Consider the following 18,497-nt stretch of genomic DNA (forward strand, 5'->3'; position numbering starts at 1 on the left):
AAGACTGACAAGATGATCAATGGTGCTATGGCATCGACAAAAAACCGCTTGTCCCTTTGCACACTTGTCATTCTCTTCAACCCAATCACTCAATTTCATCTCCATTATGCACCCAAATAACTATGCCATAAGAGACCCAATCATTTTAGTCTGGTAGTTGTTTACTTTCTTTACGTCCCCTTCTTTATGCAAAGGCTTAACCCAATCAGTACTCCAATCATAAGGCATACCATGTTGAAGTGCAGGGTTGAACATATCACACATCTACTCATGGGTAAAATCTCTCGTCAATTTGATCATCTCTGACTTGATACCTTGAAGGTCTCCCGCTTTGCGAGTGACCAACTTTTCAAGCCCACCACATATATCCTCACTGATAGTAGAAAAAGAGGGCATACATGGGAGTGAACCATAAAATGGCATTATTGCAGCATTTGCTTGCTCATATAATTGTGTGTACATATCCACATGACTCAACTTACCAAAATTCTCAACCCGCTTGCCCTTCAAGTTTCTTGCACATGCATGTGCTTTTTCTTGGACTTGAAAAAGTTGTTGCTTTACCTCCCATATTCTTCTCTTCTTTTGAATCAATGCCTTGTATGTATACAAATGACTTTGATAGTTGTCTTTGTCCATAGTTGCATCAAGCTTTATCAAGGACTTGTGAGAATCTTGACATTCTTTATCAAACCACCTTTTGCATGATCTATCTTTGCTAATACCATGGAGATGCTTATGGCAAAGCATTCTTCGGCACAAGAACATATAAATTTCTTAAAAGCTTCCCATTTGGTTTCCAATGGTGCATCACATTGAAGCTTTGTCATCCATAATTTTTGCTCAACCATTTCAATGTACATTGGTGCCCGTTTGAAATCCATACATAGTAATAATTTCTCTTTCCTTTGGCTGAGATTATCATGCTTAGTTGCTTCTCCACATGAAAGGTCAATACACATAAGGTGCAATGGTCGGATTCCAAGGTCCATTGGCCAAACATAAAACTCTTTATGAGAGAGAGAGAGAGAGGAGAGAGAGGAGAGAGATGAGGGGACAGAGAGAAAGACAAGGGGAAGAGAGAGGGATTTCTTGAGAGACAGATGTAGGGGACATATAAAGAGAGAGATAGAGAGCCTGAAGAGAGAGAGAGAGAGAGAAGAGGAGAAGGGGGAGTTTTTTTTTGGCGAGCTTTTATTTTGAGATTTTGAAATCAAAATCAATTTTGTGAGCTTTTTGACTTTAGATTTGGAGCCTTTTCTAATGACACAAAAATGTTAACCAAAAGGAGACATTACTCATATGATACACACCCAAAAAAAAATGTAAACTTTTCCAAAAGTCCTAATTTTGAGCTTGAACATTTGGCAAGATATGAGCCGGAAATCATTTATCTATATAGCAAGAGGGATTCAAAAAAAATTTCAAAGGGTGGAGAGAAGTAGTTCTATAGCTTATATACATAAGAAATGACTCCTTTGATGCATAGCTGTAGACCGTTTTCTTAAAGGTTTAGGTTCACTACATCACATGGTTTATCTTGCGGGTTTGCCCCAACACAAATGCGAGGTCCATTGGAGTTAGTGCAGCTTGATGAATGACCATATGCTCTTTTGGTTGAATTCAAGTATGTGCATGTACACATCATACATGTGCTTACATGCTAGAAAGGCTTTATGCATAGCTTCTAAAAATCAGGGCAAATGCAACTGGATCCTACCTTTATGTGTACATCATAACAACTCTCTATCAAGCTGGAAATACCATGTTGCGTTCACTTTCCAGTTTCTCTTCCAAGAACATTGCTACCATACATGCAGTGAACTCCAATCTCTTTTGTGCTTCTTTGGAAATGCCATGCCTCCACTAGTGTTTCCTATTTCTTGAACATTCTTTCATAACACCAACAAACATATTGTTGGTGCTTTGTAGTGGTGTTGCAAAATGTGCAAATCAAAAATCACTTTGCACTAGGCTAGTACTCTCTTGCTTAGTTAAATTTGTCCCAATATCCACTCGCCAAAATGTAGGAACTACAAGTGAGAATTTAACTTACCTCTATATGCTTTGTGTATGTCTTGTGTCATGATTGCATAACCATATCCACCATGCAATGGTCTTGACTTTGAAGGTTTTCTCGTACCAAAAACGTGGGTGCAACCAACCCCAATTGACGGCTTTGTAATTTGTTACTACAATTTTTATTCCCTTCCATACCAAAATATTTTTCCACGCAATTGGTTGGCATACTTCGTAAAGTCCACTTTTCATGTGCAACTTTCACATCTCGAATACTCCTTGCTGAACTTTCTCCTTGCTTCATAGGTATGCTTGACTCTTTCTCTTGACTCTCTCTTTGAGGACCATCCCTATCTCTCACACGGACAAAGATTAGTAATTTCATACTTCAAGATTTGATTTGGATTGATACCAGGAGAACATGGATACAATCGACACAGGAGTTGGGCACAAAGATGACTTTCTATAGAGAATATCTTCTCCAACTATTAGAGGATGGATATGTGATTAAAATAGCCTATATGCATATCGTATCGATCCTATGGGATATGATGTGCTATTTATCAGACGTGCATAACATTGCATCAGCTAGAGATTGAGACTAGAAAAAATTATGAGAGTACCAATAGAGGCCAGGATATGCCAGTTGTGTCATATAGAGCCAGAGATAGAGTACACCATAATTGTCATTGTCCGGGATACTATGAGAGACGAGGCCAGTTTTATTTTCTATCTAGAGGGGGCTTGTACCATTGACTAGAGTCATGAGATATCAAGATGAACGGGTTGTTTCTGCTAGAGCTATGTAGACACAAGGAGAATCTCTTGAGGAGATCAGTGAGTGTGAGACATTCATAGAGGGACATCATTGCAGAGACTCGCCAGCCACACAAGCATGCTTCATGACACACTTCAAAGCCCACCTAAAATTAGTTGACAAAGCCATTGAGCTCAGGCGAGCTAGACCCCCATGTCTATGAGGACGACCACGACATGGACAAAGGCTCAATTAGAGTATCAGGACTATTCTAGCACGACATGGGAGATGCACAATACGACTATCTACAAAGGCGGACATTGATGAAGCTCTTCATCCATTGATGCAATACTTTCTCGGAAAACACCCGATTCCAAGCATCCTCGGGCATTGATGGTGATGTTTTTAGTCTCACTTTACTTCATTTTTAGTTTGTACCCAAACATTGGATTAGATCCACCAAGATTGTATCAATTTGGTCTCATAGGTCATTTTTGGCCTTTAAAGACGTTAATATAACATTTTATTTTATTTCATTTCATTTCATTCCTTCTTGTTCTTCTTCTACTCTCGTGCTCAGCCTGGCATGGCCATCCCGTGTGAGGCCCCACCACCCTCCATATCTCTTTTGTGCAACAACTCCTTGTGCAAGCGAGTCGGGAAACCTCTCTCTCTCTCTCTCTCTCTCTCTCTCTCTCTCTCTCTCTCTCTCTCTCTCAATAAAAGAAGAACCACATTATCAAAATACCAGACACAACGCTTCAATAAGAGGGACCCTGATGTCAGTAGTTTTGTGTCTACAAAAAATTGGGCTCATGCAAGTAGGATTGATAGAGCTAACCTAAATATACAAAACAAGGAGGTAAACCAAGTGACTAGAGAGTTAAAGATCTACTGAGGGTTGGAGAGGGGGACTCGGGCATATTGAAGACTCAAAAGGCTCCAAGCATTGATCGTAGAATAGTGAGAACATCGCCAACCAAACTCCACATTACACTAAGAAAGAGCCCACAATGCCAGTTGCCAAATCTTGCACCACGTACACGGTTCTAGTGACCAATTTCAACGCAACCAGTGACGTCTTTGACGAGCTAAATCACCTTGCCCGGCTCTTCTAGCACCACATGCAAGATTTGGCCCATTGCCAGTGTCAAATTCTACAGCGACAACACAATCGTCACCTTCATGGATGCATGATTGAAGAAAGTTACATTGTTGGTGCCCAACCTGCTGTTGTCCATAGCTATCATGGCTAAGAAAAGTCCACACTTCACCATGGCTCTGGCCATTGCACTTAAAGGCCTCCTACACATGACTAGCCCTCCTCTGTCTTGTTCAAGAGCAGCCGCTTTGCGGCTCTTCCTCCCTCCACCATACATGCTGCTCCCTTCTATTCTCTCATGCATTTCCTTGTAGCCAGCTTCCTTTGATATGGAGATGTCCTCCAGGATACTTGTTGCAGCCCTGCTTTCTCCAAGCCAGTGCTTCTCTTGCCTTGAAGCCTGTGGCTCTTGATACTAGCCCTCAGGCACACCAACTCATGCTACCCCTACCCAGTAGGGTTTCTCTTTCATGCCCTTCATATAGTCTGCAAATGACCTTCTAAAGCATCACCCCATATTGATTTTGGTGATTATTCCCTGTTTGCAACCAAGGCCTTCTCTTCTCCAGCATACTTGGCTTGTAGTACTAGTAATGCCCCTTTCCTGCAAGTCCCTACCCCTGTTCAACTCTTATCTTTTTTCCTAATCCCACTCCTTTCTCCAGTCTTTGCGGCCCTCTGACCTTCGATTTGCGGGGTATGGGAGGCCCGTGATGAGCATGAGATTGGATATACAAAAGGGAGTGCCATACCTTCACAGTCAGGAAAGAATGGTACAGCATAGTAAAGAAGTGCCACTCTCTCTCTCTCTCTCTCTCTCTCTCTCTCTCTCTCTCTCTAGTACTCAGAATTGTGTTGCATTAACACCAAAAATAATTTCAATAACGGCCCTGCAAAAAGAGTGACACAACATCCATAGACCAATTCCTATGACCATACAATGACTAGGAACGCGAAAACAGCTAGAACCGGAGCCACCCGATAACATCATATATATAAATCTGTAGAAGAGGGTTATGAAGCTCCATCACCTCAAGCACAAGCCAATAATGGCAAGAAGAGAAAACCAATCGGGGTTGCTAGCTCTACTTGCAACGATGTGTCAAAGGGGCATCCAAAGCTTCAGCCGAAGCTTTGAAAAAAGACTGGAGTATCAACGTCACCACATGAACCAAAGCTTCCGGACCACTAGCTCAATCAAATCATCTCCAAGAGAATAACTAGCAGCCTAGATCTTAATGACCAATTCCATCATTTAGATCCATCACAGTAGCATAAGATAACGTCTGTCAGCGTCACTCAAGGAAGAGAAGCCCTCTTGCCTCTTGCATACCATGCCTCGTTGGGAGGGGTGCTATTGATGCATGGAGAGCATGCATCATTGTGGAGTTTGGAAGATACTACGGATTGTGCAGGTGGCTTCGTTCTCTCTCTCTCTCTCTCTCTCTCTCTACGCTATTGGACGGGCCCTCTCTATCTCTGAGCGTCCCATCTAAGAAAAATGGGGAGGGCTGGTGTCCCCCCATCCTCCGCGCGCGCGCGGACGATGGGGAGGCTCCAACCCTCCCTTTTTTTGGCCTGCCCAAAGGGCAAAGGCTATACCGATGCAATGTCTTTTTGCTGACTAAAATAGAAAAAATAATTGAGTTGTATTTTTAAGCATTTTTTGCTAAGCCAAAAATGTTGATTGGTTGAATTAAGATAGTGATTACTCATTTAAATGAAGAGTGTGTAACTCTAATGATGACATGTCTTGAGTTTTGAAATATTTAGGATTTTGGGCTGCCTCTAATGAAAAGAACGTGGGTTTAGGTGAGTGCTGAAGTGAGCACTCATGAGAAAGTTTGGAGTATCAGTGAGTGGGTGACAATGCCATGTTTTCTCTCAAAAGATATTTATTGAGATAAGATTTTCTTTCAGATTATATAATTGAAATTAGAGCTTGGCTCCTCTTTTCTCATGCAACCTCCACGACGAGCTGTCCGGTTTGTAAAAAATTAAAAGGGTTTTGAGAGTAAAATCTTTATAATACATATATTTTGGAGAGATTGTCTCGTAAGTTAGTGGGCACCGGGCGGTGGGCACAGAAAATGATGCAGCCCCTCTGAAGTTGTTCGTGCACGGCTCTCAATCCAGTTAGGGCTCTCCAACAGGCAGTTAAAGATGTGGTTTGCCACAGAAGGCTGAAGGAGAGGAAATCTAAAGGGGAAGATGAGGAACATGGTAGCTCAGACAGGAGCCCACAGATGTTTAACGAAGCTCTTGCTCCCTCATACAGACATTCTGCGTTCTTGATTTCACCTCCGCGAAGATCAGATTACCCTTCACATAAGGAAGAACAACTAAGTGGAAGCAACTATCATTCTCGGGATGATTTTGCTTGGAAATTCCGAAAAAGAGTGGACGAATTCGGCGAGAGAGATTTTGAGATTGCCAGACGGAAAAGGAGCAGGCAGACAACCTCAAGTGGTGCAGATTCTCTGAGAGTTGCAGAACTACAAGCCATAGCATCTGTAGAGACACAGCTGGGGGAGCCTCTCAGGTGGGACAGTCCTTGCTTGGGCATGGATTTTGATCCTCTCCCACCAGGAGCGTTTTCTACACCCGCTGGTATCCCACTCAAACTTCACTCAGCGCAAGACTCATGATGACAATTTTTGAATCATCTTACATAGCACACTGTGTGTTTATGCAGTTTCTTTTCCACATTGGAAGCCATCACCTCTGAGAGACATGGAGAGTTGGTACCCCGCACTGTGACATTTGCTTGGGGGAAGGTAACCGAAGGTTTGTCTGTGTGTACACACACAGAATTGCAGATTTGGAACTCATCGGGGCCCGGCAAGGAGGTGGAACGTGCTACTCTACGACATTCAACAACTGTGGATGTGGAGGCGCACCAAGGACCCCAAATACACGGACGCCTTTGTCACGTCCAACGGCAGCATCCCCACCTACAACCTGACGGGAGTATAATCTGGACAGCATCCGCTCTGGCACGGTCCTGCTCTTCTTGTGGGAGCAGACGGGCAAGAGCATGTAGCCAGACAGAAGAGCTTGCCGATCTTCTCGGTTTTTTACTTCCTTGCCATTGCAATGCATCAGGGCTCCCAGCAGGTCCCTCTCCGCGTGGCATTGCCATTGTCGAACGTGCTGCTCCTGTCTCTGTGTGGCGTTGCTCCCGTAGCGGATACACCGGCATGATTGCTTCCTTTTTTCCAACAATGAAGCATAAGCCCTCTGGATTCATAGAGAAAGCGATAACTGTTTTCCTGCATCGGAGATTGAAGCAGTGTTGAGGGTTCTCGCAATCATGGCAAGAAATGAGGGCTCATCTGCCTGCAAATCTAAAAGTGGCTCAGGTTCGATGCCCGAGAGCTTGGCTTGTTACCCTGCGGAAGTCCATTTGCTTGCTGTTGATGACAGCTTGATTAACCAAAAAGTGATCAAAAAGCTTCTTAGGATCTCAGCTTACAAGGGTGAGAAGCTTCTTAGGAACTCAGCTTACTATCCTGAATCCAATATGGATGATACTTGTCCATGTCAGTATTGAATGTTATGGATATGGTTGCATGCATGCGCGGAACAGCACATTCATTATTTCTGTGGCTCGAGAACATTCCAACTTATACGCTGGTGATGGTGATCATTAATGAGACAACATCTTGATGAAGTTAATGTATAAACCTTTGTTTGCAATGCTGTTTTTTTTTTGTCTCTGGTACGATACATCAACATCCCGATGTGCGAATTGGTAGTGAAATGGCCTTGCGATTTGCATTTTGTAGGTTATGGTTCTTAATGTCTTATAAGTTTACTAGTTTTGCTAGCAGTGACTGCCGTCGATAGCAGAAGAAGAGCTTTGGAGATTCTTGGGCTCAGTGGAGAAGCCTTCACCTCTGTCAGTGCTAATGTGAGAACTTTCATCCAACATTTGTTCTATGCATTTGGTTTTGTAAAGGTTTGTGAAGGCCCTAATACGTGTTACATTTTTTCAGGCGTTTGATATCAATCTCATCATCACCGACTATTGTATGCCAGGCATGTCTGGCTATGATCTTCTCAAGAAAGTGAAGGTGATATGACGTTCTGCAATCTAGAAAAGAATTAGAGAGAGACACTGTATGTTTTTTTTTGCGTTTTTGTATTGAATATGGATGAATGTATGTGCAAATGCAGGAGTCGTCAGTCTTGAAGGAGATACTAGTTGTAATAATGTCATCCGAGAACGTACCCAATCGGATAAGGTCAGAGGCTTCCATTTTTTTCTGATGCGCTGATGAAACTCTTGCTAACGTTGAGCCGCTTATTGCTAACATGCTTTTTGTTGGGGTCAGGTGCCTTGATGAGGGGGCTGAGGATTTTCTTTTGAAGCCGGTGAAGCCTACAGATGTGAAGCGTCTTCGCGGCCATGTGCAGCCACAATCTACAGCTAGGTGTGATGATGAGCCTGAGGTAGCAAGCTCCAAGAGGAAGTCTCCTTCCGAGGGCTTGCAGGGGCAGTGTTCAGAAAGGAGGCCACGCTTTAGTAGAGCCTTCATGTCTTGATAGCAAGCAAAATATATCAAACTGTTCGGGCTAAGGGCGCGACGCTCATGAGGGGATGTGGGGTTATCTGTCATGTGCTGTTGCATAGAATGTCCATGATATATATGTGATGGGCCTTGCGGTCAAATTTGCCAAAAGATGAGGTTTGTCATGTCGAATGCAGAATGTTGGCAGCAGGCCTTCCTTTGGTTTGTTCCTTCTCGTAAGCCACAAGAAAAAAACGATAAGACGAGGTTTTGAGAGGCTAATAGTATGTATTTTTTACATGTTTTTTTGTGCTAGTTTTTGTGTTGAGCTAATTGTCCCCAATGAGTATAAAAGTTCCTATGACAACATGCTTATAGCATAGATCTCAAAATGGCAGGCCTTGTGATTTTATCACTTGTTTCTTTTTCTTGAGACATTTGCCTGCAGCAATGTTAAGGAAAAATTCAAGGAAAAATATTCCTCTAATTTGTGAAAATTTCCAAAATACCCTTCAAATTTCAATTTTTTTTGAAATTCCCCTAATATTTTGTCATAAATTGCCAACATGTCCTTCAAATTTTCCAAAATTCTTGAAACTCCCTTAATTGTGATATTAAATTTCTCCAAAGCAAAACAATTGTAGTTTTGTATAAGAAGGTTGGCTATCTATCCATACAAGATGCTAAAACTAGAATTTGAGTTTCATTATTTATTTAGGCCTCGTAAATGAATTGTTTCATTATTTTTTTTTAGACACACTAACCTTGGAAATGCCCTCCTTCTCCCACGAAAGACCTCGCTACTCATCCGTGCGTGTGCGGACGAGCTGCGAGCTCATCTGTGAGAGGAGCAGGGAGGGCCTTCTTTATTCAGCATTTTCCAGCTTTGATCATTCGCGTTATTTTCCAGCTTGCTGATTACGTGTTCATCTGATCCACAGCTCTGATCTTTACCGAATTGGGAGCTTGTCATCAAAGCTTATGGTCGTTTTCTGGTTGGCTCTAATCCCATTCAATATTTAAGTTGTTGAATGTTTACGGTGCGGGATGCAAGGAGAATCTGTTGCTTACTAGGGAGATTCCATTTCTGTTCATGTGGAGATTACTTGGGGCATTTTGGGAATTTTCAAAATTTGAGGCAGTTTGCCAAAGTAGTGCTGCTCTGGGGACTTTGGTAGAACTTTGACCATCATGTCTACGGACACATCTTGCAATAAGTTCAGGCTTTTGAGATGGTGCCAAAATTGCATTGGTAGTAAAAAAATGTTTCCCCTTTGTTCCGCCATTGATAAGGCCTGCGTGTTTGTGTGTGTGTGTCTGTACAACCCGAAAATGATGTATGTAGATGCACCTTCAAGCATGGATTCCAGCCCTCCTCATGCAGAGTGTCTAGTCCTATAGATCCATTTGAGGGTGCTCTGAAGACATAAAGCAGCGAACATATCCGACAGGTTGCAGGTGTGAATAGCTTGGGCAGCTACAGTAATGGCATGGACGGAATGCCCTGTACTTCTAGTCATGAGTCTTAGAGGAGATCTAGGTCAAGGACAATCTCAGCAGCACCAAGGAGCTTTTCAAAGCTTGAAGAATGGCCAAACTTCTTTGAAGATGTTGTATAGGTCCATGCTAGTTTCATAGGTTACTTGAAGTAGTAGAAGATGAGATCGTGGTGAGAGGTGCTGTTGAGCATGTGGTGTTTCCTATAGTCATTAATTGGCTCCTAGATTGAACATTTGGTGGAAGTGGCTAGAGCTGTGCAGACACTGTCATGATTGACGACCCACAGCCAGAAGGAGATAGGAGACACATGTCCGAGAGGACTTATGGCAATGGAGAAGTAAAAGGACATTGGCAAAGGGATATGCCTCGTCATAGTATCGAGTAAACTTGAAAACTTGTAACAAACTTGAAAAATCAAGACTTTCTCTTTTCATTTTGGAGTACTTGTGCTAGCTTAGTTTTGTTTAGTTGTTTAACATGTGTCTTTGAGGAAGTCTTGACGTAGTCGATAAGCCTTTCGTCCTCTCATAGCGTCTCCTTCACCCGGTATGTCTTCTGACTAGCAAATTGTTTCTTAAATGCTTTTTTGATTGTACTTTTAGGACCATAAAGTGAAAGTGAAACATTAATTAGCTTAGTTTTTTTGCTTGCTTTCATCTATAATAAAGTAAATTTTGAGCTCTTTGATCATCCGCTTGCATACGGATGATAAAAGAGCTTTTATATCTATAATGAATTACATAAACAATTGATTTGATGCTTTATAGTATATTTCTAATTTTAAACTCCAAGTCTTGAATATTTTTATTATACAATTTCAGTAGTGTATTCAATTGTACCTTCAAACATAGATTAATTTTGTTGCTTATTTTTAGAAATTGTGTTTAAATTAAATAAAACATAGGACTTGTTAAGCTCTCTGATCATCCGCGGATGGTAAGAAAGCTTAAACATCTACTACATATTAAGTACTTATGACAAATTGTGCCTTAAAAAAGTGATTTGAAATGTATTGCTATTTTGAAAAAGAGATTAGTTTTGGTGACCATTTTAAACTATTGCATCAAAATTACATAAAACATAAGAGTTGTTGAGCTCTCTGATCATCCGCTTGAAAGTGGATGAGTAGATAGCTCAAACGCTTACTATATACTAAGTACTTCTGAAAAATGGTACTTTGAAATAGTTATTCAAAGTGAACCATTGCCTTGAAAAAGAGATTAGTTCTAATGGTTAGTTCAAACTATTGCATTAAATTTACAAAAAACATAGTTGGCGTTTGAGCTTTCTAATTATATGCTTTCAAGCGGATAAGTAGAGAGCTCACACACTTACTATATACTAAGTACTTATGAAAAATGGTTCTTTGAAATAGTTATTTGAAGTGAACTATTGCCCTGAAAATGCGATTAGTTTTATTGGTTATTTTAAACTATTGCATTAAATTTACAAAACACAAAGTTGTTGTTTGAGCTCTTTGAGCTCTCTAATAATCCGCTTGCAAAATTTACAAAATACAAAGTTGTTGTTTGATCTCTCTGATCATCCCCTTGCAAGCGGATTATTAGAGAGCTCCAACATGTTCTACATATTAAGTACTTATAGGAAATTGTAACGTGAACTTGTGACTTGAAGAGTATTGTTATTTTGAGAAAGAGGTTAGTTTTGGTGGCTATTTTAAATTACTGTATTAAAATTACATAAAACATAGGAATTGTTGAGCTCTTTTATCATCTGCTTGCAAGCGGATGATTAGAGAGCTCAGACACCTACTATACACTAAGTATTTATGAATAATGGTGGGTGGATATAGTGATTACAGAGCTCCACCATCTCCTACACACTAAGTTTTGAAACGTATTGTTTCCAATTGGAAAATTTTGAACGTCCTTAATCTCCTATGGATGGTTTGTTTATTTTGTGTCATGGAGTTACCAAAATTAAGGAGAATTTATAAAAAAATTGGTGTCTTGATTTTCTTGATCATTGCTTTGCTTTAAATTCCACGTGGAAGCCCAACATAGGGTGGCTTTGATGGTTCTTTTTTGAAAAATGGTCTCTAAAACAAAGGAGGCTCTGTTGAAATAAAGGAGACTTTCTTCTCTCATTACTTCTAGTTTTCCTTGTTCTTTGATAATTGTTATAGGTGGATTTTGCAATATGTTGAAGAGGAAAGATTGGGTGAGATTCTGAAATTGACAGGAGAGTGGATTGATGTCGATGATGAGAGTACTACATGTATTCTCCTTTTCTTCTTGAGAAAAATTTGACACCATGGGAAGCACGGTTATGTCTTTGGTGGCTAGATTATCCGATTGGTGTAATCCAAAGAAAAAGAAGGATCTTTATGAGAGTAAGTTCTTAAAACCTCGTGAAAGATTAATTCATGAATGTATAAAAAGATTTTAAAGCCATGCATATGATGATAGAAACAATGATGCTTGTAGGATTTAAGCAAGAGACCCACAATAGTAAAGAAGTTGATGTACTTACTACACCCTCTTCTATGGAGCATCAAGCAAGCGAAGGAAGTGCGGACATTGAAGCTAGTAGGGATGCCACAAAATCTGCCCAAGGTAAACAGTCCAATGATGTGGGAACTACTCAAACAACCACTAGAGCTACTTATTCCCCTTTTGTTGGCATTCGGGACAAGAAAGGTAAAGAAATTATGGAACCTCCTAGCACCTCGAGTGATCTAAAGTGGATGAATGCGGCTGAGGTCTCTCTAGCGCCTACTATATCCTTTGTTGCAGAGTCCTCTCTAGGTCGAGAGAGTTGGGAGAGACGACCTATGACTCGTTCTATTGGTAAGTTGTCTCAAATGAATTTGATATTAAAGTTGATTGCATGCAAAGACTTTGAGAAAGTTACCACTATAAATTATTTTTGCAAGATTCTAGTATCAGACTTTCGTGATGCTCTACTTGTTGATGTGACCCAAATTGATAGATTTGCTCTAATTAGGTAAATGCAACATCCATGAAACATTAAATTAAGTATGTTTTTCAATATATGACTATGGAATGTTTTTTAAATAGAATCAACAAGTTTTTTGCAACTCAAAAGACACATCTTTATAGCAAAGATGGAGTGCCATGCCGAAAGATAGCTAGATTGATACTTGCAGATTTTTCTACTGGCTTATTGGTGGACTCCCTTGGTCCTATCCCGTGGGGTAAGTAAAATTTTATTATTTTAAAGGGTAATGAGAAAGTAACTTGTCCTAACTTTTATATAGGGCATGACTATTCCCAAGAGGAATACATTCTTGTCGGGTTTGATAATAGGTTGCATGGGTCTTGCTTGTGAGTATTTGACCAACGAGGGCTTCTTGGTCACCATGTGCTTAATTGAGCACATAGGGAAGCTCCTTGTAGATGCAATGAGAGTGTGTCTTGTGCTTCATCGTACTTGGATGATATGTGTGACTCCAAAGCATATCAACATCCTGTCACTAGAGAGGTTATAAGGTCACTAATGTTTTAATGTGATCTTGTTTTCATGTATTCTATGGCAAGATTTTGAATTTGGTAATATCATATTTACAATTTGTGTATTCAAATAGATGCTTGATCTAACAATGTGTCTTTGGCATCGTGGGAAAAAGATTTTGGAGAGGTTGTTTTCAGCATATTGTAGCTATGTATTAGATGATTGTGTTTTTCCCACAGAAGTTGATGGTGAAATCGTTAGAGGTCGTGCGGAGAAAAGTAGTGTTTTTTTTTGTAAGTCACTAATCTTGTATGATGTTGATTTGAATAGTCCTTAAATTAATTAAGTCTGACATATTTTTGGCACTTGCAAGAGTAATGGTGTTTATTTCTATGTTGGTGACATGGTCAGGTGGTTGCTAGCAACATTCACAAAATGTTGCAACGATATCCTAAATGTGTTTGTAGGGTGTGGTGGTTTGGGGAAGGCGAGCATGCATTTTCTCTAGGTTTTTGATTCATATTGTTTACTTTTGGCCTATAGTTTGTGCACAAATTTTTTCTTCAACAAGCTCATTTATTCCATGTTGCATTGCAAAGGAATGAAAAACTATTTGAAGGGTTTTTTGTTAGTATTTTCATTTTTTTGAACATCCTTAATCTCTTGCAGAGGCCTTTGTGATAAAGGTGGAGATGTACTTTTTGAAAATTTTAAGCTAAAATAAAAGAAACTCTGACAATGGTTTTTGCTTACTTGTACTTGAAAATCTGGTTTTGGATTCATACTGTTTACTTTTGGCCTATAGTTTGTGTGCAAGTTTTGTCTTCAATAATCTCATTCAGGCCATGTTTACATTTCAAAGGAATGAAAAAATAGTACTAACTTATTTGAATGGTTTTTTGTTAGTCTTTTCATTTTTTTGAACGTCCTTAATCTCTTGAAAAAAATTCATATTTATTTACTTTTAGCCTATAGTTGTGCGGAAGTTTTTTTTGGGACGAGAGGGAGTGCTGGAGAGAGAGAGAGAGAGAGAGAGAGAGAGAGAGAGAGAGAGAGAGAGAGAGAGAGAGAAGAGGGGAAGGACTAGGAATTGTGAGAGGAAGACAAGGGGGAGTGCCTTGTTTTTTTTTCAAGAGAGAAAGAGTGGGAGTGAAAGGGGTCTTTTTTTAATTAAAAAAAGCCCTCACAAGCATAAGCATTAAAAAAAAACCCCTTTCAGTCCCACTCTTTCACTCTTTAGAAAAAGATATAACAAGGCACCCCCCCTTCTCTCTCCCTCTTTTCCTCCCGCCAGCTCAAGTCCCTTCTCCCCCCCCCCCCCCTCTCTCTCTCTCTCTCTCTCTCTCTCTCTCTCTCTCTCTCTCTCTCTCATCCCTAGCACTCCTTGTCTCATCGACTGCAACCCTTGCTCCCTCAGACTCTAGCTATCTTGTGGGGAGGCATTAAGCCATAGCTCCATCCTCTAACCAACCCACAACCTTGGCCCCCATAGCCCTATAAATTGCACATCCCACTGCCAACAACTTGCACACTACGAGTGTTAACCCTCACGGCTCACGGACACCCCATCAACTACGACGGACGTGTATTATGTATTTGGTAGAGTCAGGTACCGGGCTTGTCGGACCAATAGGAAAAGGGTAAGAGTGATCGCCGATGAGAGGCGCACTCTAACTGGGACATTCAAGGGATTAGTTGGCTAAGCATGGGCGCCCAAGTATGAATGGGGTGAGCTCATATAAAAGCCAACTAAACCTAAAATTCACTCATTCTCTCATTTGTGCAATAGAAGAGTGCTCTTGCTCCATCTCCATCTCTATCTTCTTCTTCTTTACCTTCTCCTGTGTGTGTGTGAGCGGGAGAGAGAGAGAGAGAGAGAGAGAGAGAGAGAGAGAGAGAGAGAGAGAGAGAGAGAGAGAGAGAGAGAGAGAGAGAGAGAGCATTGCGACGGCACGACGGCGACGAGGTGGTTGGGCGCAGCGTAGCGGCGTTTCCTTCTTCTTCGCAGCGAGGAATCCTCTACGGCAAGAGCATAAGGCGGTGAGTGACACACCATTGCCCTCTTTGAGCTTACTAGTGATAGCCGTTTTTTTTGGCTCTCTGTAATTGCCATAGTGAGTTATCTCACCCTATCAAATCACTCAAACACTGTGGTTACCCTCACCCTTTCACTGTATATAGGTGCGTGTGAGTTAGGGGACTTTTCCCATATCTCCTTACTGAAATAAAAAACCCTCAATTAGCTAGTCATTGGGCAAGTTGAGCCAAAAAAATAAAAATAATAAAAAATATAAGTATATTATGGCCCATGCGTATGTAAATATTTCTTTGTATATAGGGCCTAAATAAAAGATTTTTTTCATAATTATTTTGCTATTTATTTAAATATTTCTACCTAGGTGTGTGTTATTTATGCTCTGTACATTGCCTCACCATTACCACAATTTTTCTTACCATTTTTCATACTCTTTATTCCATATAGAAATATTTTCATGTAAGCTTCTTTTATATTTGGTGTAACTCCATCCCGACAAAAATCCAAAAAAAACTAGTTTTATTTATGTGTATATTTTTTCACTATTGTGATTTTCCCTTCCTACATCTATTTTGTTTTTTTCTAAAAAATTAGAACACCAAAAATATTTATCTTTTTATGGTAGCCTCATAATGAGAGAGATTTCTTTTGATCCTTTTATATTTTTTCCACTTATATTATTCATATTTGACATGTACATATTTTTTAGACCCCTCAATATTTGATTTTCTTAGTTGTACTATTCACTTATATCATGATCTCAACAATATCTTCAATTATAGACATACCAAATAAGGTCAAGGGTAGGTGGCATGCATACATGCACTATGGAGGGCTCACTCTTGGAGGTATTCAAAAGAATCATCCAAAGAAGGACCCCACAAGGACCTTGTGCAGTGGAAAAAAACGGTCGGTTTTGCTGAATTTTTAAAGTTCACTTGCTCTCTGAATTTGAAAAGGTGATACAACAAAAGTTGTAGCTCGTGGGCTGAACTTTTGCCTCAAATTTTTTCATATTTTTTTGAGCTACGAGCTGTGAGCTATGATTTTATTAGTGGACCCCAGTTTTCTCATGCTATGCAGCCACACTCTCTCTTTCACTTTATCATTTTCCTCTTTCACACACAGTTCTCCACTCATCATCCCCACCTCTCTCACCACTCCTCTCTGCACCCTACTCACCTTCTCCTCAACCTTGAAGAATAAGAGAAACCATGGTGAATTCATACCTCCCACACACAATTCCATTCCAAAATTGACCACCTAGTCTCATTTTTCCTCCTCCAAATTACCCATATCTATCAAAAAAACCACAAAATTCAGGCTCTTCTCTTAAAACACAGCATCATGGTGGTTGATTACTCAGCTTCAATTACCTTGTCTCTCAAGGAAGGTCAAGAGTGGAGAAAAAATGTACCGTCAAAGTTAGTGGACCGTCAACAAGCGTCAAAATTGGCCCTACTCAAGACACTTGGAGCATCAACCTTGTAAGAATTCCACCTTTTCTTACCTCTTAAGAGTTTTTCTTCCTTATTTGTATCCTACATGGATACTCCCATTGTAAATATCCAATTCCATTTGTAAATTAATACTAACTCTACTAACACTAACCCACTATGAAAAGTCCTATCACCTCCATTTCTCTCTTCTCTTTTTCCCCACCAACTTCTTGATAATTCCAAGCAAAAGAAATTAGATAAATTGCTGAAAATCTAACCCAACCATGGTTAGAGGAGTAACCCTAGCCTTCAAAATTGCTATAAAAGGAGGGTGTAGCTAGCACAAAAGAGGGAGCCATAAGCAAGAGCACTATGCTATAGCTTGAGAAGCCAAGCTCAACCTCTCTAGAAGGAGCTCTTGAGTGGAAGCTCATTGTCTTATGCATGTGCATGTGTTGTAATAGGGGATTAGCAAGGGAACTCTATGCCATTGTAAGAGAGAGAGTGATCATTCAATTGAGACTAGGAAATCTATCATTTCTCCTACTAGTGTAAGCCCAACATTTGCTGAACCAAGGAGGGTGGATTTGGACTAAGCTTGGATACTTTGTCTCACTTCCAACGTGAAGTAATGGGCAACAATGATGCGTAAGTGTCTTGGTGTTTTTTGTTAAGTTCTTGATAGCTTGTCTCTGGTGTTGTCATCAATCTAGCCATAAATCCGACATACTGTAAGAGGGCGACAGGGTGGAGAGGACTCCCCTGGCTTTAAGACAGTGATTGGGGTGGCTTTTCTTGTGATGTGTTGTGGTGAAATTTACGCAAGCTATGTTGAACAAATACTAATCTCACTTTGATTTGTCATGACAGATTTGTAAGAAGGTATTAATGCAACAAACACCCCCTCCCCCTTTCTCTCTCTTTCTTAAATATATAGTTGTGTTTGCTTGATCATTGCCGATACGTTTCAAAGCAGCCCGAGCACTATCTCTCTCCCCCTCTCTCTCTCTCTCTCTCTCTCTCTCTCTCTCTGTCGTGTTTTAGTGTGTGAGAGTGTTCCATTGGTGTTAGGGTTAGTGTAAATTCTTTGCTTGTTTGTGGGTTGCTCTAATGATTCTTCTCTTTTGCGTCCTAGTTTGCTCTTAAACTAGGTGGTGCCCCTTGTGTAGTTGGGATTTGGTTGTGGGTTCGTTGTTTTGGTTTGTGTTGTGTTGTGCCCCAGCCCCATTGAGCAGCACGGGAGCCTTGAAGGGTGTCTAGAGGTTGCTCTTCTTGTTGCCCGCCCCGGACCGCCTCAAATTGGTGCCCTCACTGAGGAACGGCTTGTGTATTTTTGTGTAAAATCAACCTTTAGCATAATCAAGTAGTTTGCATGAATCACGAAAATTTGTATGATCCCTTCATTCCCATTGCAAGGCAAAAGGTACACATAATTGTTAGTACTAAGTTGCAATTTCAACGTGTCATTCGTAGAATTTTAGGTCCTCTTAGGTTGGCCGAGATAAACGCTTCAGTAAATCTTTTTATTTTGCCTCTCATTAGGTACGACCTTACTTTGGACGTCTATATTTTTGTTTTGTTTTAAGCATTAGGTCATGCAGAGACCATGGATAATGGCCCAGGAATAGAGGTTTTCCCCTTCCATTTCACTCCACACATTAGAATAAACATTGCAATTAGTAGGAAAATCCATTTT

At 40.5% G+C, this 18,497-nt stretch overlaps 2 protein-coding genes across 3 annotated transcripts; both read left to right on the plus strand.

Annotated features, from left to right (window-relative positions):
- Window positions 1-5,864: 5,864 nt before the first annotated feature.
- On the plus strand, window positions 5,865-6,713 carry LOC147462251 (uncharacterized). The gene is made up of 2 exons (XM_086509639.1): window positions 5,865-6,488; window positions 6,574-6,713. The coding sequence occupies exons 1-2, from the start codon at window positions 6,125-6,127 to the stop codon at window positions 6,636-6,638; spliced, it is 429 nt and encodes a 142-aa protein (XP_086365765.1). The 5' UTR covers window positions 5,865-6,124; the 3' UTR covers window positions 6,639-6,713.
- Window positions 6,714-7,191: 478 nt separating this feature from the next.
- LOC147462252 (two-component response regulator ORR3-like) lies at window positions 7,192-8,707 on the plus strand. 2 transcript variants are annotated; one of them, XM_086509637.1, is made up of 5 exons: window positions 7,192-7,357; window positions 7,700-7,791; window positions 7,877-7,954; window positions 8,058-8,125; window positions 8,216-8,707. In XM_086509637.1, exons 1-5 carry the CDS (start codon window positions 7,192-7,194, stop codon window positions 8,424-8,426), a joined length of 615 nt encoding a protein of 204 aa, XP_086365763.1. In that variant the 3' UTR covers window positions 8,427-8,707. The 2 variants fall into 2 exon arrangements, with proteins under 2 accessions (XP_086365763.1, XP_086365764.1); XM_086509638.1 differs by having other exon boundaries at window positions 7,712-7,791.
- The last annotated feature ends 9,790 nt before the right edge of the window (window positions 8,708-18,497 follow it).

The sequence above is a fragment of the Adiantum capillus-veneris genome, chromosome 3 (assembly GCF_014529385.1).
Source record: "Adiantum capillus-veneris isolate H3 chromosome 3, ASM1452938v2, whole genome shotgun sequence".
Lineage (NCBI taxonomy): Eukaryota > Viridiplantae > Streptophyta > Polypodiopsida > Polypodiales > Pteridaceae > Adiantum > Adiantum capillus-veneris.